At 33.1% G+C, this 22,549-nt stretch overlaps 1 protein-coding gene across 2 annotated transcripts; it reads right to left on the bottom strand.

Annotated features, from left to right (window-relative positions):
* Positions 1–86: 86 nt before the first annotated feature.
* On the bottom strand, positions 87–22,549 carry LOC148306403 (calcineurin subunit B type 2). Of its 2 annotated transcripts, XM_088265036.1 has the most exons (5): positions 22,173–22,509; positions 21,887–21,926; positions 21,395–21,430; positions 8,419–8,717; positions 3,977–4,292 (listed from the first exon to the last, which is right to left on the bottom strand). In XM_088265036.1, exons 1-5 carry the CDS (start codon positions 22,173–22,175, stop codon positions 4,122–4,124), a joined length of 549 nt encoding a protein of 182 aa, XP_088121162.1. In that variant the 5' UTR covers positions 22,176–22,509; the 3' UTR covers positions 3,977–4,121. The 2 variants fall into 2 exon arrangements, with proteins under 2 accessions (XP_088121163.1, XP_088121162.1); XM_088265037.1 differs by lacking the exon at positions 21,395–21,430 and having other exon boundaries at positions 87–4,292; positions 22,173–22,549.

Raw genomic sequence — 22,549 nt, forward strand, 5'->3', positions numbered from 1 at the left:
GTGACCAAATCTCTTGATAGTTACCAATTGAATGAACGTTGTTGGTTTTTGGAGGTAAAAGGGGGTAAGAAATATAAAGAACTGTGTATATTATAATTATGTAGTCATTTATTAAGATTTTTACATGCAAAAATGGAAAATTGTACAGTAGAAGGTAAAATTTAATGAAATAAAGAATATTTTCTCATTAAAATCATCTTTGAATATATATACGAGGGAAATTCACTAAATGCGCTGATGCACTTTCCTGAAAGACAATTATTACTAGCTAAAACATTCCAGAAAAATGCATCCTCGACAAATAAGCAGGATGATTCTGACACAATACAAGCTGACACATGTATTTCATATAAAGTACTAACTGTACTACGGTGATAATAAATAGGAATTGCAAAGTATAGAACGGAAGCGAGATGTGTCAGTCACAGGGTAGCTGTGTCATATCATAATGAATTGACCATTAATAAATCTTCATAGTCTTCGCTTAGAAAAATTACCAAGGGCCAATTGAACAAGATAATAAATTTTCCATATTTTTAATAATGCATTCTCGCCCGAAACGTGGTAACGGAAAAGCTGGCTTCACGCGCCATTTGCAATTACGCATACATTCCCGAAACATAAGCACATAAACAGTATCTCGAGATGAGGAAATGGTACAAGCCGAGTTACACGAGACGTGATTACATTAACAAATGGTGACAGTCTTTCTTAAAGTGTACATAAATATGCTTCTAGGTAACAATATAACAACTCTGTACAGCCTGCCATTGCGGGAGCTACTCCTAGTGGTCGGGTGGGCAGCGCTGCGCTCACCGCCAGCACTCGGAACTGCGGGTCGCTAGTTTCTATCTACATACCACTTGTACTTTACTTCATTATCGCTCTATCTCGGAAAGTAAAACTCAACACACCAAATATACACAAAACCAAACGCAGAATACACCCCAAAGCGTTCCGTAGAAACCTAAGCACATCAATACAATACTATTAGCATCAAGTGCAGACAGCTTACTTCATTCAACAGTGTATCTGGGATACTTGTACTTTATCATATTTTGCAGTGTTCTGACTATATTCCTATCTATAATAAACAAATCCCTACCGATGTCTCTTTCCCACCTTCCTTCTATCCGATATTTACCTTCATCCAAATACCAATCCATTTATTCAGAAAGAAACGGGATCATCTATTTAGTACTTAACGCTATAATGTGAGAATATTAAAACGCACAAATGTATCTGGAAATATTGCAATAAGTGACCCCATGTTTGTACTGGAGCCTGAAAATTATAGTACGTATCGATTACTCAAATAAACTCTATTAAAATAATAACAAATCAACTCGGGTTTCTATCTCTCGTAATATGTATGGACAAGTATAATGTTTAAATCTACTGATTTACATGGCATGTTATTGTATAGTAAGTAATGGGGAATCACATTCCCGGAGAAAAGGTCTGGTTGAATGGCAATAAGTAGGAGAAAAACAAAGTGTTAAGACATTCACAATCAAATATCCTCATAATTTGTTAGTACACAACAAAACTAGACTGTTAATACAGTATAAATATCAAGGATATTTTGAGAAAGCAACTCAACAACACGACGCGCAATATCGTCACCGTGCTATATCCACTAAAACAATTAGTAATGACAACTTGTTGACAAAATATGACTCCGACTTCTGCGAGATAATTTCAAGTCCTCTTAGATTCTACTTAAGTAAGTAAGCGCAATAAATTAGGGAAATAAAATGCCATTTACACAACGTATTTGCAAAAAGCCGTGTCGGTATTACATACGTAGATGGTAATTAATTTACAAACTAAGGTAAAAAGGTGGTGTGGTATTTAAAGCATAAGTCATGGCAAATTGTTTGGCTAATCGCAAAATATGGGTAACTAAGTGAGATGTTGTATTACGATACATTGTACATAGGAGGTGAGGTAAGGTAGAGGAACCACCGACTCCGCGCGAGTCGTGGTCGAGTGGTAGCGCTACAACATGGGGTTTCACAGTCGCCGAAGGCAAATAGACAATTCATTTTATCTACAATAATTTGAACAGAATTACGGGGTGCTAAATGTACCCATAAAGACTTTTGTGCATAGCATCCAAAAATATATCATTGAATAGCCACAACTTACTTATCTTATAATTATATCAATAAGTTTTAATATTTTATATTTGAAGCGAACACTATATCCTTTCAAACTAAAGATGCTAAGCGATTCTTTAAAAATTGTGATATAATCATTAAGTTTACCTACTGTCTTTAAGTACATTATTTATCATTAGGTTCATTTCGAGGGAGGCCTCGAAGCGGACACGAGAGATTTAGTAGGAGTAGGAGGACATACAACGCGATAAGGGAGAAGTAAAGAAAAGAGCAATAGCGAGCCTGAACACCCGTCATTCTACATAATGATTATCCAATCAAGGAACACTTGTAAAACTGGATATTACAACAATCTTTAGAAAAAGGACGTACACAATTCACTAAAATTTACAAGTTTTCTTCTTCATTGAAATATTAATTAATTCAAACCATAAAAACAAGAAACTTCATATACATCACATATCATGCAACAGATCTTTGCGTTAGTACCGGAGGAAGTCACTTGCATAACTCTTTGGAACCTCTATTGATGCGTGTACATTCGACTTTTCATTTAAATATAATCTGATATGTAAAGATATATTATATTTTACGTGCGGGAATGGTGGTATACTTTCAAAAATGCTACATGTGATCTGTTACGAGAATTTCAGGTATCTGTATTTCAGGAATAATTTGCGTAAAATTGTCAATATGACGACAGATGTGAGTAGAAATATGCTATGCTTAAAATATTGTAACATTCCTTTTGACTTTTATTATGTTACATTTTTTTTAATTGCGCAAAAGGTGTAAAAACAGTGAATGTGAATCGTGATGATAATTTTCAATGCCTTTTAAAGAATTAACTATATTTTACGATATCGTGCAGCTCAAGAGATTCGGATAAGTAAGCTAGTATGATTTTATTGATGGAATAAATTGATGTTATTGAACCAGCAATAACGTAATTATATTACAATAATGCACTAGCTCATCCCGCAACCGTGTGGCGCGGGAATGCGATGTAAACTGAGGAGTATGCAAGCTGATTCCGCCGGTATCGAGAAGTTAAGCTAAGTGTAGAGGAAGGGATCATTTCTGCCGCATTACAAATAATAGTAAAGTGAAAGCCATTTCAACTCGTTCCGGTATAGTTTATATTATAATATTCACAATATAACAACGTACAGAACGGCAGAAACGGGTAAAGCTAAGAGTGACCTCGTTCGGCGGATGAACATCTCCGTTCTTCGAGAGGCCGAAATGCCGGACAATATGCGAACACGGACGAGAATGAATCTCCTCCGAGTGGGAGCTAACATAGACTTATAGAGAGTTAAGAAGGCATTCGAGTTATTGGTCGTAGGACGGGGGCGGAGGGCGACAGGCAGTATGTACACGGGCTGTGGGGGTTCCGGTAAGGCCGTGGGATGGCCGCGAGGACTGCCGGCATTATGTACAAGGGAAGCCCCGGAGACTACTGCAGCGGACCCGTATATGGGGATAAGGTCGAGAGTGTCGTACGAATACTCGCTAAAGTAGAAAAGTATCGCTTTATTTGCAATTATTTGTAATGTGCAGATTCTCGTAATCTAAATATCTTAGAATATTATATAGTAGGTACTATTCAATTAAAAGTTATTAAAAATTTGATTTAGAAGTTTGCTGGATTTATCGCAATCATGGCACAATGGATCGAATGTGGGCGTCGCGGCACTCGGTGACCGACGGGGAAAGTGAAGCCGAAGATCCAACGAGTCTATTGGCCGTGCGGGATAAACAGCGTACGGTCGGGCCCGCGCAATACAACTAAATAAACCTAACACAGGGATCACACTAAATATTTAAGTAAAGAGTATTGTAACGATTCTTAAACATAAAACATAAAGAGATGGCATCTTTTACCGCTATTTACCCCACAGTGCCAATGACTAGATAACAACTTTATATATACTTATTAGTTAGAGATATCGTTTAAAAAATATACAAAAAAACAATTGACCAAGACTGGTAGAATTAAACATCCACCACCATTTTCTTGTGGATATCTGTGTTCCCGACCACCGAACAGAACTCGTCGAAGGATATCTTCCCGTCTTCGTCCTTATCCGCAAACAGGATCGTCTTGTCCACGATCTGCTGCAGCTGCGTGTCCTTCAGGTTATTACCCACCATCATCTTGAGTACCTGCAAAACACAACGACACCATCAGGCCACGCAATATTACAAACCGCGCATTCCCAATGGAATCCGTAACGACGCAGTTATCGCTATAAACATATTTGCTCTCTCTTCTGGTACTTAAACGGAAACGTGAAATGATTGTTTGCTCGGCACACATTACGGGTATTGTAAAGATCCTTATCTCAAATGGTTTTTTGATTAACCTAACCACATTTCACGCAGCTTTAAACCAAATAACGTAATGAGACGCTGATAGCTACCACGGGTAGTTACTTGCTAATGCTAAATTGCAATATTTTAAAACCTACACAATCAGTTTAAAGGTAAAACTTATCATGTACTGAATGGTAACCCAGTATTTTATATTTATCAATATATTCCATACAACATAATAAAACAATTTTTGCCAATTTTTTTATAGAAGTGGTAAAAGCTATTTAATTGTTGGTTTATTATATAAAATGAAGTACCACTGAGAAATATCAGAATAAAACTCATATATGTATCAATATATAAAATGGGGTAATATATTACATGCGGATTGTTTTAGAGGGCAGAATACTACTATTTTTCTCAATATGTACAAATATAAGTGTTTAAATAAAAAAATTAACGCATTGATTTGATTCAGGTCTAAATGTAAACTGAAGATGGAAGCTTAGCTTCCGAAACTAGTCGTCATAAAATAAACTCAAGTGGTAAAAAAACAAGTGTTTTCTCTAATAATTTCAACATGTCTTACTGCAAAGTAAATGCCGAAACAATAAATAAAACATTGATTTGTTGTAATTATTTAAATAAAAATAAAATGAAAAACTCTATAAACTCTTAAAAAAATATGTTTCTAAAATCTGTAATAGATATAACTTTTTTCTTGTTGTGTAAAAGTAAAGTAGTTTAAGGTGGCTACGTGGGGAAGAAAACGAAGGAGGATAAGATTAGAAGAGATTTGCAGAATCAAAATTGGAAAATAAAAATAGACTTATTTATAAATATATATGTACATATGCGTCGCCTACTTTAAAAATCTGCCAGATCCATTAAATCATTTATGCTTCAAAGATTTGTCTATCTTTACTTAAAATATTATGAAATAGAGAATTTTCCGTTTTTTTTTTTTTTTAGTATTTAAAAAAAAAATACGCGACACAAACCGATAATGACGTCATCTATAATTTTGACCTATCCCCGCTCTCTGATTGGCCGATATGGGTCAGAAGGAAAGTTCCATGAATATAGCGGAATTTGAAATACAATGCTGTTTTTAAGTATTTTTAGCAGGATTTTCAAAATATAAATATTTTAAACAATAAAACCCACAATTGGCATTCCGATAGAGTATATATTTTAAAATCTTATAAAATTGGATCTGGCGGATTTTGAAAGTAGGCGCCGCATATATTGAATTTCATTCATTTAAAAATCTTTTTTTTTAACAATAGATAAAAAAATCTATGTCTTAATGAAATGCATTTTCCTTAAATTGATTAGTTTCGGAAAATTTCTTTGAAAAAATCTCAAGCATAAAGTGGTTAAATTAAGAGCGTGACAGCTTGGTTTGAGCCGACGAAATGTACTGTTGTAGAAAAATAGCAATGTCCAACACAAAGGCAAGTTATTACGGCTATTGTTATTACTATTTAAAGCGTCTGATATAATAATACCAAACATCTTTTTGTGTTAGCATAAAGGTTATTTTACATGCTAAGTAATTGTCTGTTTTTATGTCACACATTATGCACGGACAACAAAGGATATAATTAAACAAAGGAACATAATATCTTCACAGTCAAACTGCAGCGGACCAATAACCCCACATAATATAATGGATAAATTTAAACGTTGTGTTTCACTCTCTCTCGCTGCTCGCTGATAGTGTGTGAAGGAGACGTGTATTTACCAGTGCTTACTATTTGTTATTTTATTATTATTTTATGTTTAAGACATTTGTTTCTCTATTAGTGTATTTTTATATTAGATACTATATATATGTATTATGTTAAAGGCATTAGCCGTTCAATAAATAAATAAATATATCGTAGTCATACAGGAGAAAGTGACCAAGTGCATTTGTTTACAAAAACGTAATCATTGACTATTTGATATCTTACTAGCTTAATATTGCCCTGAAACCATCCCAAAGGATTTTAAACTTGGAAGTATAATATATCGACTTGTTAAAAATGACTAACTGCATTGATGTTTATTTTCTTGCCAAGCAAAAGTGACTTAAATGGCCCTCCTGAACATTTTACGTTTTGTCAGTTGGTCACTTTCTCCTGTACGACTACGATGTGTAACTTTGCAAGACCAATTATGGGAAAAATTTACTATGGTTATATTGTATAATTTTAATATAGAAATGTTTAAATCATTCTAATTTTCTAGGTGAAGAATGTGAGCGTATAAGATCAGTTATTATTGCTTATAGCATTCAAGCTAGTGATAGAATAAAGCAGAAGAAGCCCGAGGAAAACTTGGCATGATCGAGTATTTCTAATACTTGAAAGTGGTCAGGTCGGAGTCGGCATGTATGTATGATAAGATGTATGAATGTGAAAGAGGTGAAGATTGTGTGCAAGGACAGATTGGTGTAGCGTTCTATTCTCCCTGCCTATCTCAACGGGGAAGCAGCGTGATGGTTAGTTAGTTACTTTTTTTTTATTTGTTAAAGGAATTTATATAAAATGATGACTTGATAAGAAACAAACAGTTGTAAGCTACAGTATAACTTTGTTATCAAGTCATCGGTGACAAGTAAGTCCATTCGCAAGAGATGAAAGTCGGGATTTCAATCTGTGTATTATTTTTTTTAATGAATAACCCGCAAAGTCTCAAAATAACTTTTAGAGGCTTGTCTGCAGGTAGGATAGTAAGGAAAGGGAAGTTAAATATGAAAAATACATCGCAAACACCCAGACCAATTGAAAATAAATCTTTCTGGCGAGAATCGAACCCGCGATGCCAGTTTCGCAGTTGAGCGTCTACCCAACTACGCCACGGCGCCTGTCTGTGAGAATTGTACGGCGCTACATAGTTTCAGCACTTCTCTATGGCGGAACTTTGGGCTCTTACCAAGCTACCACAAAGATTGAAACATTCGAAATGTGGTGATAGCACTATTGAATTTGTCACTTTTTCGTCAATTAGATGATAAAATGTCATATATATTAAAAGTTAGAATTACGCCACTAAATTTTTATGTGCTGATTGGCGCATTTAGCTTTAAATGATCAAACCAAAAAACCAAGTAGAATAACAATTTTTTTTAAAACATTTTTTTATTTGATTAACCGTGTTTAACGTACCCTTTAAGAAATAGGCATTTGAATCAAAAACTATATTGGAAGAGTGTAGACATTTATGACAGGAATCTAATATTATTGGGAATTTATCCCTGATTGAATCATGGAGCTTTAACTGTACGTAATTGCGCGGATAATATATATGATTAAATAATGCGATATCGCTCACTCCTTTCAACAGCGTCATATATCAAAAAACTTGATTTTTCAGGAGAACGTTTTTAAAGTTTAAAAATATAATACAATGCATTAAAAATAAATATCAAGCCATTTATTGAACTTTTTACTGTGCAACGAACTTTTAAGGTAAAACCTGAATGTTTTTTCTCCATTTGAAAAATATTTTTAAAAATAATTGAACAATACCTTTTCTTCAAAATGCAAAAACAACAATTTCCGCCCTGTAGCGGGTAAATATTAAGTTAAAAATATGCCGCTTTTGCTGGGATATAGTACATTTTCTGGGCATTCCAAAAACATCCACAACTGAAAATTGATGATTTTTGATATATCATAATTAAAGAAAAGAATTAGAGAAAGTGACCAAGTGCATTTTTTACAAAAACGTGATCAGTGAATATTTGATATCTTAATAGCTTAATATTGTCCTGAAAAAAATCCCAAAGGATTTGAAACTTGGAAGTATAATATATTGACTTGTTAAAAATGACTTAATGCATTGATGTTTGTTTTCTTGCCAAGCAAAAGTGACTTAAATGGCCCTCCTGAACATTTTACGTTTTGTTAGTTGGTCACTTTCTCCTGTACGACTACGATATGACGTTGTTGAAAGGAGTGAGCGACATGATGAAAGTAAGGGTCACCTGAAACAGTTCGCCGTTGGAGATGTAGCCGTCGTTGTCCATGTCGTAGATTCGGAAGGCGAACCTCAGCTTGGAGAGCTTGTCCCCCTTGACGCTGAACTGCGAGACCCCCTGGATGAACTCCTTGAAGTCCACCTCCCCGTTGCCGTCCGCGTCGAAGATGTCGATGACGCGCTGCACCAGCGGATTCTGCTGCAGTTCCGGCAGCGACATGAACTCGTCGATGGACAGGGCGCCCGAGTTGTCCAGGTCCAGCTTCCTGAACCTCTTGCCCAGACGCCGGATCTCATCCGCATCGACTGCGCAACATCCACAAAGCAAGTTAGCGACCTGACCCTATCTCCGGCTGTCGGCGATCAAAGGTAGCCAGCCTACATTCTAACTAAACAAGGAACTCAACAGTACAAGTGAAACTATGCATCAGTGTATAAGTGCTCTACAAACAGTAGATTGGGCAATATTAGCTGCTTCTAATGATCGCCACACTGAACGCACTAATACACTTATATTATGAGCGGTACCAATGTATTAGTGCTCTACTAAATAACAATATTAGCTACTGCCAATGGTCGCTACACTGAATGCACAAATACTCTTGTATTATGCGCAGTATCAGTGTATTAGTGTGCTACCAAATAACAGTCGATCAGGCTATATTAGCTACTGCCAATGGTCACTACACTGAACGCATCAATACACTTGTACTATGCGCAGTATCAATGTTTTAGTGTGCTACCAAATAACAGTCGACCAGGCAAAATTAGCATTAAATTGATTGCATCAACACACTTGTATTATGCGGAGTATCAATGTATTAGTGAGCTGCCAAATAACAGTCGATAGGGCAATATTAGCTACTGCTAATGGTCGCTACACTTAACACATAGACTGCCAGTGTCAGCCACCGGTGACAGACACGAGGCATTTCAATTGCGTCCAGTCGGCCCCCGGAGGCTGACACTTTGTACCTCATATTGACTTTATGTTAGATAAGTGTACGAGACGCAATTTAACTGCCTTGTGTCACCGGCGACTGACACCAGACAGTCAATGTGTTAATGTACCAATACACTTGTATCATGCACAGTATCACTTATACTTTGCCAAATGAATTTACAATTGAAGGGGACTATAGATAAACATTACTTAAAAATTATCCTTTATTCCGAATTTGTCTAAGATAAACATTACTTAAAAATTATCCTTTATTCCGAATTTGTCTAAGATAAACCAATAAAGTTGGTTAATTTCAAAGCCGTAGTGTAATGGTCAGCACGCTCGGCTACCATTCTGGAGGTCTCGGGTTCGATTCCCAAGGGGGGTAAAATAAATATAAGTGATTTTTTCACTATAATATTTATTCAATATTACCCTGGACTGGTACCTGAAGCGGAAGGCTGATCACCTTTCCTTCATGTGTAAACGATCAAGATAACACTGCGTTTATATGACGCAGTGCCCTATGCACCATTGGGTGCGGATAAGGGTTTAAAAAAATAAAATAAAATTCAAAGCTCCTTAAAACTGTTTTGTATAATTTTGAGTTAGGTATACATACTTATTTTGAAAGATATTTTTGGGTATAAGTAAAAAAAAATTACTATCTGGATAACTAGTCTCTGAAATTGACATAACTATCATGTCATTCAAGATTTTAAGGTACTGGAACATGATAATGCAAAATGTAAGATTGGGTATGATTTATTAATTATTAATTATTATTTATTAGCAATATTTGATTATGAGGTCTTTTTTTATACACTTTTAAAATTGATCTTAAGAGAATAAACTAATAAATAACTTTGTATAAATCTAATATTTAAAAAAAAATCATTGTAACTAACTAACAAACTAACTAACCATCACGCCGCTTCACCGCAGGGGTAGGCAGAGAGAATAGAGCGCCACACCACTCTGTCCCTGCAAACATTCTTCGCCTCTTCCACGTTCATGCATCTCCTCATACATACCCGCCGATTGTTACGACTCCTAACCTGACCACTTTCAAGTATTTGGCATACCTGATCGTGCCATGTTTTTCTCGGTCTTCCTCCGCTTCTTTTCCCGCTAACATTCGCCTCATAAATTTGTTTTACCGTTCTTTCCTCACTCATTCGTTCTACATGTCCAAACCATCTCAACACACCTTTCTTAATTTTATCGATAATGCTTATCTCAGCTTTGCATTCCTTCCTTATTTCACTATTCGTACTTCTATCATACATCGTTTTGTCGCACATTCTTCTGAGAGATCGCATTTCGACTGCATTCAGTCTACTTTCATCCTTCTTTTGCCAACTCCATGTTTCACTTCCATACATTAGAGTTGGAACCAGGACTCCGTTGTGCACTGCCAGTTTAGCTTCCGCTGATAGGTTTTTATTTGCTATAACTGATTTCAGTGCACCATTCACTTTGTTCCCAGCATTCACTCTCCTTTCTATGTCTTTATCAATTTTTCCATCCCTAGAAAACATACTACCCAAATACACGAAATCATCTACCTGTTCCAAAATCTCTCCGTTTACCAATATTTCACATTCAGATCTGTATTCTTCTCTTTCAAAAACCATAATCTAAAAAATCATTATGCAAACCTAAATATAAATATTTATTGAATTATTTTTTTTCAAATATTGAGATCTTATGGAACCTACCTAACCTAGCCTGAGCTAACCAAAATGATGGTATTAAATTATGCCTTAAAAAAATAAAATAAACTATGAGCCACAATCAAGCATTTCAAATATATACTTGAGTCAAATTATTAATGTAATTTTAATCATATTGTGGGCAAACTGTGTGAAGTGTCCGAGTGAATCCGTGTAATTTTGAATAAGCCCATATAAATGGTAAAAAACGTGAATATATTTCTCAAATTCTATTACAGTATCGCTCAAGATTTAATTATGTTCTATTGGACATAAATCCACGATTTAAATTTTAAGTATTTAGTCACTACAATTATTTTTGATTAAAGTGGATGTTATGTTACCAACTAACAAGTACTATGGTGACTTTTTTGTCCATAAAAATATTATCTTACTATCATCCATCATCCAAAAAATTAAGTTAAAATTTAAGTATTCTGCTGCATAGTTTAGTGGTTATCACATTTGGCTATGCTGGATATCCGGGGTTCGATTCCCAGGGGGGGAAATAAATATAAAAAAAAATCATTTTTCACTGTAATATTTATTCAATATTTATCTGGACTGGTGACTGAAGTGCAGGACTGATCACCTTGCCTTCTTATAATTAATGATCAAATCAACATCGCATCAATTTGATACAGTGCCCTATGCACCATTGGATGCGGATAGGGTCAGTAGCAGTAGATTAGAGATAAGATATGAGTCACTGCATAATTTATTAGAAAAGTTAGTGATTTATGCTCGAATGGAGATGATACAAAAATATACACTAGAAAATCTAGTTTTAAACTAATCTTAAGATTGCATCAATTAAAACGCAAGTTAAATAATTTTCCTTGCGTTTATTCTGAAGTATGTACAATTATTAAAAGATTGAACATACTTTATTACGCAAAACATTGTTGTTGCGGCATTAATTACGACAATTCTGCAGCTACATAACGAGATAAATCAAGCTGTTGCATGATTCTGGGTAATTAAAAATAAAGAAGAGACGTTTATTACAATTCCTGTTTCAACTTATCACTGTGAGATAAACCAATCAACAAAAAAACATTTCTGAAAAGACAGACCATTGTTTACATAACGATTTAATAATTGAAAAATAATTTTACGAAGTAAAAATAGGCAACCAGATAAATAATTACATATCAATCATTCGTAAAGATAAAAAAAGTCCGCCTCCATAGTGTAGTGGCTAGCGCACTAGGCTACCATGCTGGAGGTCTCGAGTTCGATTCCCAAGAGGATCAAAATAAATATTTGTGATTTATCAGTCAAATATTTATTTAATATGACCCTGGACTGGTACCTGAAGCGGAAGGCTGATCGCCTTTATTTTGTGTATTTAACAATCAAGATAACACTGCTTCTATACGATGCAGTGCCCTATGCATCATTGGGTGCGGATAAGGGTTGGAAGAAAGATAAAAAAATAGCTCCTAAATTTTTCATCTAAAAATAAATTATATACTAAGATGCTTCTAGCTTTAACAAAATCTTTATTTTTATTATGTGTGTAATATTTAAATTCATAAAAGTATTGTAATATGCACGTCAAATGAACAAAAAAAGTCTTCACTTCTGATTGAAATACGTACAATAAATTCAAGAGAATTATCAAGGCATATGTTTTCAGTCTACACACATATTTATAATTAATCAGAAAAATATAAATAATAATTAATCTCAGGAAACAATCTCAAATCTGTTACAACATTATTATTGAAGAGATCTAGATAATAATAAATTAACAAGTGATATAAAAAAATTGCTGCCTTTTTGAAGCAGTATATTCAATTACTGATTTCCGTATGCATTACATACTTAAAAATAGATTAGCAGTTGCAATAGCATTTATTTATAAGATAAATAGGTATTATCTGTTGTAATTAAATTTGTGTATATTGTCCATGATATCAGCAGATGCATAAAATCATAAATAAATAAATGTTAAATGTTCAGGAAAAGCAAATTGGGGATTTTTTTAAACAATTTTCACTGCCAGTAATTGAATAACATTATTATATTATTTAAAAATATATATATATTTAAAGGAATAACTTTATTATTGAAATGTTAGCTTGTTAGTAAATAATGTTTCAATAAATTCTATTACTTTCTAAAAACTGGCAGAGATCTCTCCTGAACCTTCTTTTTCTTTACCTCACACCTGCCAATATGATAACCTACTTCTACTATGAATATCATATTTTTTTAATCATTCGCTCTTGTTAGAGTGATGGCGTCCAAACATTACTTGAGATGTCGGATTATTTCATGCCATTTGTTACGCTGAGAGATCATAACTTGATGGTTTTTCATATGGTCTATCATGGGGCGCTTGCAACTTTGCCCGGGACAAATAAAACATTTCATTCTCTCACCACACTACGACAGACAATAGTCTTGCGGAGTCAATCATGGGATCAGTGAATGTGGAGTCCCTCCAGAGCAGAGGCATTTGTGGGGTGTTTAGTCCATGATATACGCAGAATCCTTCTCCAGTGCCAGATAATGCACATATCTCCAATGTCGTATTCTCTGCTGTTTCCTCTACTTTATGGTCCATGTTTTCTTGCTTTCAATACACCATTCGATCTCAACTTCTGGGCCTCCGTCATTAGTGACTAATGATCCAGGAAAAACGTATGATTGGAATACTTAATAGTCAGCAATCTCAGTTATTTTGTGAAACATCGCTGTAGTAATAAATTGCAATAATTTATTTTTTGGTTTATTCATCTTTAAACCACATTCAATGGTGATTCTCTTAATGCTGTTTAGTAGTTCTTCATAGTAATTATTTTGTTACTAGTAATATCATATCACAGACGTATTGGAGATTCAATATGTTCTTCCCACCGACGCATAAACATTTTTCCAATCTTCTAGTGAGTGTCATCTATTTTCGTGATAAAATGAATATAGACGAAGCTGTCAAACAGCGGTTCTGAATTTATTCTTACATTGTTTAAATTCAGCCATAAAAATTAATTTCCATAATACAATTGTATTACCATATTTTTTATGTAATTTTTATTACACTACCCTGCTTATATTATTCAATTTCATTTAGACAAAAAAATTATAAAATCAAGGTTCTCAACTCCTATTTTTTGCATATAATATTTTTTTTGATCTAGCCTCCTAGTCTGACGTAGTCAAAACAAATAATGTAAAAATATAAAAAGCAATTTAGTCGTTGTTTTATTCTTTTACAAAGTGAAGTTCCGCCAAGGACGGCAGTAAAAAAATTTAAACTTCTAATCTTAAATGGAAAAATTCCATTCAGAAGCGTGACATGCTGATAAAACTGTATTTAAAATATTATTCATCAGGCGATTTTCTATGCTTACGACTTTTTGCTATGGATAATAAATATTTTCATTATATTAAAAAATAAACTACAAAAAAATGTGGTAATAAATTTTGTTAAATATAAAATCGTTTCAATATTATTCAATAAAACCCTTGATTGGTACCTGAAGCGGAGGCCTGATCACCTTTAATTCATGTGATCAACGATCAAGACAACACTGCGTTTATATGATGCAGTGCCCTATGCACCATTGGGATGCAGAAAGCGTTTGAAGAAGAAGAAGATAACATAATTTTGTAGTAAATTATAATGTTGCAGAAAGTAGCAACATATTTTTCAGATCTCAATATTTAGCAACAACAATGTTTATTTAAGAATTGTCATAAATATTCATGGGCAACGAGGTATGAATTTATAAAGGATGTTTGAACTGTACGTCTGTTAGCATAGACGATATTATTATTTTAGTTTTCTTTGATGTATTATTCGGCAAACATTTTAGTGAAAAATTCAAGTAGGTACCGTATTTACTCGGCAAATTCTGCAAACATATTTGCGGAATAATCCAAATGTTGATTTAAATTTGGTGTTGCATTACAGAGAAGCTGAAATGAAAAATTTCACCACGAGTGCACTAATGTACACAGTTTCTGCATATAAATTGTAAATTTTTATAAAATTATTTAATGGTTTGCGAATGTATCAACATACTAATATGAAGAACAATTTTCTAGTCTGATGATTTAATTAATGTCTTATCTGGAATCATTATATTTATCATTGTAAAACGCAGATATTAAGGTTGTGCGCTATTTTTTAAAATGGCACACTGGGCTAGAAAATAGGAATTAAGTTTTGGTAGAGTGGGGAATCAAACCCAAGACCTCAGATTCAAAGTCATTTATCAATATGACTAATCCGATTCTAGCAGTAAAACGGATCAATACTGAATTTTCACAATTATTTTAAATTCTTAAAATAAATTGTGAAATCCAATTTTCACAACATTTTAAAATGTTATTATCAAAACAAAATTAAAGAAAAATAATTATTTTTCATGACAGTCGATTCCCCCTAATAAGGACACCGTTTAATTGCCGGGTAACAAAACCAAGGAAGTAATAATAATGGTTATTACTTTGGTTAGTTGAAACAATGTTCAACAAATTATAAATGGAAGAAATGATTTCAAATCACTGTATCAGAAAAAATATAACTGCTCACTCTGGAACAATTATTTATTTCTTTTTAATATTTTAATATAAGTGAATTTAAGCGTGAATATGTATAAAAAAAAAATGTAAATTGGAACAAAATTCCAATCATCTAACAACGCAAAATGTTTGGTGCAAAGGTGCATAGCCTAACAGCATAACTCCCATGTATTGTATATCGCATTCAGTTTCCGTTACGCTGCCTTGCAGATAAGATGTGTTTTTTGAGCAATCCCAAAAAACATGTGAATCCATCAATGCGAGATTTAACCCAGCAAAAGATCCAGGCATGGAAAAAGCGCTATATCAATGGTTTTCTACAGTTAGCGGGCGAGGTATGAATATCTCACTCGCTTTGTTTAATTTGGTCATCCTCTGGTGTGTCCCTCTTAAACAGAATCGACTGCGATTGATACATCTACATAATAACTATGAATTCACGACGTATCGTGTTTGAATATTCTATGATCAGTATGGCGCTAAATTGGTTCATCTAACAATATTATTCTGCAAACTTATAAATAAAAAAATATACATACATATTAAGTCAATTAGAAAATCTTTTCTCAAAATAAAAATGAGTAATAAGCATCATACAAATAATTCATCTAGGGGGGAGGGATTACGAATTATATTACTTAGAAAGGTAACTCATTTACGAAATACTGATTTAATCGGGCCACGTAAAATGGCCTTCAGTGTTGCTCGTTGTGCCTGAATAAAATACACTAATTTATAAATGCATCTATAAAACTAAAGATGCCACTAAATGATTATAATGCACCAAACTATTACTAAGTAATTCTTACTGATAATAACTCATTTAGGCAATAAGAACTCACACACATGACTACTTCCACAATATTGTAACACTCGGTCTAAAAAATCATTGTACGTATTACAAAAGATAAGGAACTAATGGCACTTTGCGAAAACAGAATTATTTAAACAAAGATCATTGAAACGTTACCTTTCATCGTCGATATAAGAGTGCGCAATCTCTAATATGTTTCCTATAGCCGTCGTCAGGTCGATAGAAGTACATTTCTATGAGAATGATTATTACATGCAAGTTTTATCGACAACCCTTCTGTAATGAAAATCTACCTGACGGGGTGAATCAAGATATCTTTTCGCAAAATCTAAAGAAAATGACGTTTCGTTTGTAAATCCAAATAGTAAAGAACATTTATGGTCTAAGTAAACATTCGATAATGCCGAGCGATACAAAATTAACAGAATACAATCTCGATTCACCCAGTCAAAATAAATTTGTACGCTTGCTTATGTGTTTAATTGTGACAACCGTGCATTATAAAGCAGTTTTATGAATCTGATCTGGATGGACACACAGTGACATTTTGGTGAGATATGTAGAATGGTACATCGCTAGGAACCACAAAACCATCTAGAGGCTTCTAAGAAACCGGTCCAAGCGACTTGCAAACGTGCTCTGTGATAATGTTACACCCGCTACATTTGTGTTCTTGTACATTTTTGCCGGATGAGTCGGTAACCGTAAATTTAGAAATGTAACAACCGGGATGTTCTAGCGCAAATTTTACTATCCGGGAATATGCGTTTCTCGATAAACAGATTGAAATAAATTATCCGCAGAGCAGATTTCCCAACGAGAGAAAAATAACAAAGATACAATTAATTAAAAGACGACATGTTTTTTCTAGCCGGCTGATATACATTTGTTATACGAAACAATGCCTATTTATAAACTTCTTCGAGACTAAAATAAATTTTAAACACTGCTAGACCTTACATATAAAACAAGAATAGAATATGATTATTATTTAATTACCAAATTTACAGTATAATTCTAATTTGAATATGTAAATTTTATATAAATAAATTGATTTCCCAATACTTCTTTATAATTTAATCAGTGATTTAGCTGACTAGATTATTGGTAAGGCTATAAAATAGTACAACTGTTGTCTTATGGTAATTTTAACTCTATTATTATTAATCAATTAATACAGCAGAAAATTATTTTAAAAAATAATTAAAACACTTATTCTATTCATAATCTAATTTCATATGTATATATTTTTCTTACTAAAATGCAATACAAAGAAATTCTTTTAACTGTATACAACAATGTAAAAAAACATGTATGTATTCCAAAAAAAATTAGCATTGCTTCAATTTTTATGCAAAATTTATATGTCATATTTTAATGAGATAATGTTGTTGACTTTGCCAATTGGATTGTGAACCGAGTATTGGATCAGGTGACAAGAGACAGTTAATGTATGCAGTTAGGAGTTATTCAGTTGTACATTACATGTCATATGTTTATACACATGGGACAATATCAATAGAAGGCCTAGACCCAAATGTCACATAGATCGTTTCTAAATTCGGACTGTGAATGGATCCTAAGAGGTACTCCAACCTTCAGGCATACAGTGGCTTACAAAAAATACAAAAAGTTGCGTTCCGTTACTATTCTTTTTTACATTGAACAAGCCAAAGACCATTTTGTTTTTAAAGGAAAAAATTATATAGAAAATTGTAAAAATAAAAAAAATACAATGGAAAATTTTAGCTGTTTATGCATCATTATGTACTTTGATATAGACAACAAAAACTTGTTTAAGTATTCTCTATTAAGTAAGCAAAAAAGAATGCCTCTTTTTCTAGTTTAGATCTTCATTTTCAAACAAATATGTAATATGATTTATCACCCAAAAGTCTAGGAGCGACGAAAATATTATAATAACTTGAACACATCTTTTTCCCTTTTTTGGAACCACAGCCCCAAGAACATGAATTTATGAAGTTTTAAATTCAATTATGTTTACAAATTATTAATAAAATAAATTTACAAACTCGGTCATATAAAAACATTTAAAACTGGAAAATTTTACGACAAGAACATAAATTAAAGAAACCGTAAACATGTAAACTTTCTTACTATACACATTATGGTATAATTAAATATGAAAGATTTCTTCAACAAAAATATATTATGTTCATACTTCTTTTTTAATTTCTTTGCATCTTGGATCCATACTGTTAATTTACCATGGTATAATATAAATTTAAGTCGATTATTTATTTATATTAAATATACAAAAAAAATATGTTGACATTTCTAATTATATAATACCTTTCGTTATAATGGCGACGATAAAACCTCAAAACCAAATTTTATACATAAGTGTTTGTCTTTTATTTTTAATTTGAATAGTCTTTCAAAATATTTTATATTTTTATCTTTTCTTGTGGTTTCGATCCCTATTTTTATACCAAAACAACATCCACTATCTGAATATCAAATATTGAAAATGATTTCTCCAAAAAAAAGTATGTATTTAAGATTTAACATTTTTAACAAATCCTGCGATATATCAAGAAAATCCTCATTTTGCAAAAAAAGCTATGTTGGCAATTCATCAGTGAAACAATGCGCTTCAATTAAACAAAACAATCAACCTATTTTTGTTAAAAAAAAAAGAATTTATTTTTTTCTTAAAAATCTATTTTTATTAAATACTCAATTAAGAGTTTTCATTTCCACGGACGGGAAACCTTGTTCGTTAAACTCAAAATACATTAAATCTGAAATCCATTAAATCACCAGTCCATTAACCACTTAATGCTTTAGGACGAGCATCGCTTGCGGCACTTTGCACCACAAATTGTGGTTTTCGTAGGTAATGTACCATTTTAATACAAAATATATCTACATTTATATTATTTTCAAGCAAAAAGATTTTTTGTTTTTTTTTTAATCAAAATAAACTTTAGTATTGTGTGATTAATGGCTTCATTTCCTATTTCCGTATAAAAACATATGTCTTTTTACATACTTTTGTATAACAACGCACCCATATCACCCTTTTCGCCTTGCAACAAGCTAATGAACAGCATACAGAACGCTTATGTCCCGGGTTCGATTCCCGAAATTCCTTGATTTGACATCAAATATAAGAGATTTTGTTGCTCTAGTCCTTATTCAATATCACCCTTCAGCGCAGGATTGATCACATTACCTTTCTATAATCAAAGATCAAGTTGACATTGCGTCAATCTGATGCAGTGGCCTATGCACCATTAGATGCTGATAAGAAGAAGAAGAATCGAAAATCAACGTGCCAGAAAGATGTAATTCCTGAGCAGTGAGGATGCCGCGCCGTTTGATGGGCTATGACCTTCAATCCCCATTTAATGTGGAGATGAGCAGACCATAAGACACATGGTGCAGGAATGCCGGCTCAAAGGTTTTGTTGGTGACCTTGGGGATATCAATGAGGCGACTCCGAAAGCAGTGGACTGGCTAGCAACACTGGAGCCAAGACTATAATACCATAAGACAACCCACATGGGTGAAGAAGAAGCCAGCGCCACACTCAAAGTAAAGTAAAGTAAGTACCTCTAATCTTAAGTTCGTCAAATGGAGGATACAATATATTAATAGACCTCAAACACCAATGTATAAAATTAAAGATTTCAGGGGCTTCTGATCCTCAACGAAGATAATAACTAAATTACAATATATTAACACATATTTTTCGCTAGCCGGAGCATTAAGTCTAAGCACACCCATATTATTTGCAATTCAAATAATATTCAAGCATATTCCTAGGGTAATATAATATATTGACATCATGTATAAGTGCAAGGATTTGTCTATGGTTATGTAGGGCTTAATGTCCTCATAAGCAGTCCAGCTAACACTACTACGAGCACGGAAACACTACATAATATGGGACACTTATGTACACGATCTCCTAATTATTCACATAGTGTGTGGTACTACTAAACATTGATATATATTATGTACATTGACACACGGGAGGTGGGTTAGGTGACATCTAATGTAAGATGCATCAATATGCAATCTAAGGCCATGTCAGAACGCACCATGATTTTATACACCGATAGAGCAGAGAGGCTAATATACGGAATTCAAACATACTGTTTACACTATGACCCTTTAATAATACGATTTACATATGTTTAACTTTGTGTAGGGTATAATGTGTAGTAATCGTTCCCGTACCAGTCATCAATTACTAATACTTGTGTGGTTTGAACAAATTTTTTCAATATTTTTTTTTTTAAATTAATTTCAATAAAAAAATTACAATGATGATAACTTTGGGTTATAATTCCATGAACAAAATAAACCCATTCCTTAATTATTATTTTTTACATCTTACCAATTGCTTAATTGATTTACAAAAGAAACAAAAAGGTGCCTAATATTAGTTCCAAATTAAAACATTGTAGAGTATTTAATTTCTTTTTGTTTTTAATTTTTTTAACTGTGCAAAATAATGTCGAGCTAAAATCGACATTTAAAATGCGTTCAAATCTTTGTACATAATACTGAATTCAACCCTACAAGGGAATGTTAAGACTTTCGTATTCCTATCTCAAGGACTCCTTCGTCTCTGTTGAGATATTGATAAAAACAAATATTTTTCGCATGTTTCACAGAAAGTTACGGATTGGTAAAAAATCAAGAAGAAAATGCTTCCATTTAGATTTTGTAAAACTGATATTTTAAAGATATTATGTTACAAAAACCACAAAAATAACGACTCGATGATTATATTTTGATTACGGTATTTTAAAATTGAATGACCGAAAAATTATACTCATATTAATTTGATTTTTATAATATTTTATCACTGTAATTAGTGGGGCGGTGTAATCAGAGGAATTGGAGACAAGAAGTATAAAATCATGATGTTTTCCCAAACAAAAGCCATACACAACTAACATTCATGTATATTTTAATAGCAGTCACTGCCACTTACAGTTCTCCGCTTTCAAATCAATGCAATTCAGTCTTGCTGAAAAACAAATAATCCAATCACATTTGTTTTTCAGTAAAAATAACTTGAAAAAACACATATTATATTTCAAAAATCATTATTAACAAGGGCCGGTTAGGCAACATCAAAAAATGGATTCAAACAGTTGTAGAGAAGTGGAACATGGGAAGGGGCAGTTGATTAATCACCAAAAGAAGATCAAGTGCAATACTTATTATAGCAGATGCAGCATTGTGCATTAGTAAGTCAAAAAGAGTCTAAAAAGGGTAAAAACGAACATTTCATAAAGTCATTACCAGGTAGGTAAGTATTTATTATGTTAGGAAGGCAGGGTCTGCCCTATTTTACATTAGCTCTTCTGAAAGGTGTCTAAGACCTTGAATGTCATAAAACGGAACTGGATGAAAGTATCACAAAATATAGAGTAAAATCTTAAAATATATAATTTGATTAATAAAAACAGTGAATACGTACAATTGGAGCATAACTCCATAGGAATTGATGTCTCATTGCCCTGAAAAATAAAGTAGGAATGATCGTCACTAATGAATTACTAATGTAATAAAGAGATATTTTCGGGTAAAAATGATTATTACTGCACGCTCGAATCCAATTTTAAAATAGACAAGCAGCCTGGCAGCAACAATCATATTTACATGGCCCAGATGGGCCGTAAACTTCAAAATTTTACAAAGTTTTTATATTTGAACGCCTTGTAAAACATATTTGATTCAGGGATACGTGAAAAGTACATATTTACCATGTTTTATTTTTCAATGCGGGCTTTCGAAATATCACCTGGGGCAAACACTAATTTAGATCATGAATGTCAAAATAATTTTATGGGTCTTCGCCGAAATACAACTGGGTGCACTCAAAGTAATCGATAAAATATGTTGATCTGAGTTTATTGCTCAACAAAATTAAAACAATAGCGTCTTGCCAATGATGATACACTACACTTTTAATAAAATCTCCGATTATTATGGTCAATATAACGAATCAACCTTTAAAATCAGAAGAAAATCATACAAATTACTAAAAGTAAATTCATTCGCAGCGATGAACATTGAAATAGCACTGGCCATATCAAAACCTGTTATCAGAAGTAGAAGTTTTGTCTCTTTCTTTTACATT

The sequence above is a fragment of the Brachycentrus maculatus genome, unplaced genomic scaffold (assembly GCF_059751285.1).
Source record: "Brachycentrus maculatus isolate JH-2025_06_01 unplaced genomic scaffold, ASM5975128v1 h1tg000242l, whole genome shotgun sequence".
NCBI classification, from domain to species: Eukaryota; Metazoa; Arthropoda; class Insecta; order Trichoptera; family Brachycentridae; genus Brachycentrus; species Brachycentrus maculatus.

Bases quoted from the DNA above. Each gene is read 5' to 3' on its own strand.
- LOC148306403 (XM_088265036.1), bottom strand. The intron at 21,431-21,886 runs GTACGTATTCAC...TTTGTTTTTCAG, and splicing joins TATGGAGTTATGCTCCAATT to CAAGACTGAATTGCATTGAT. The intron at 4,293-8,418 runs GTGACCCTTACT...TGTGTTTTGCAG, and splicing joins CCAACGGCGAACTGTTTCAG to GTACTCAAGATGATGGTGGG.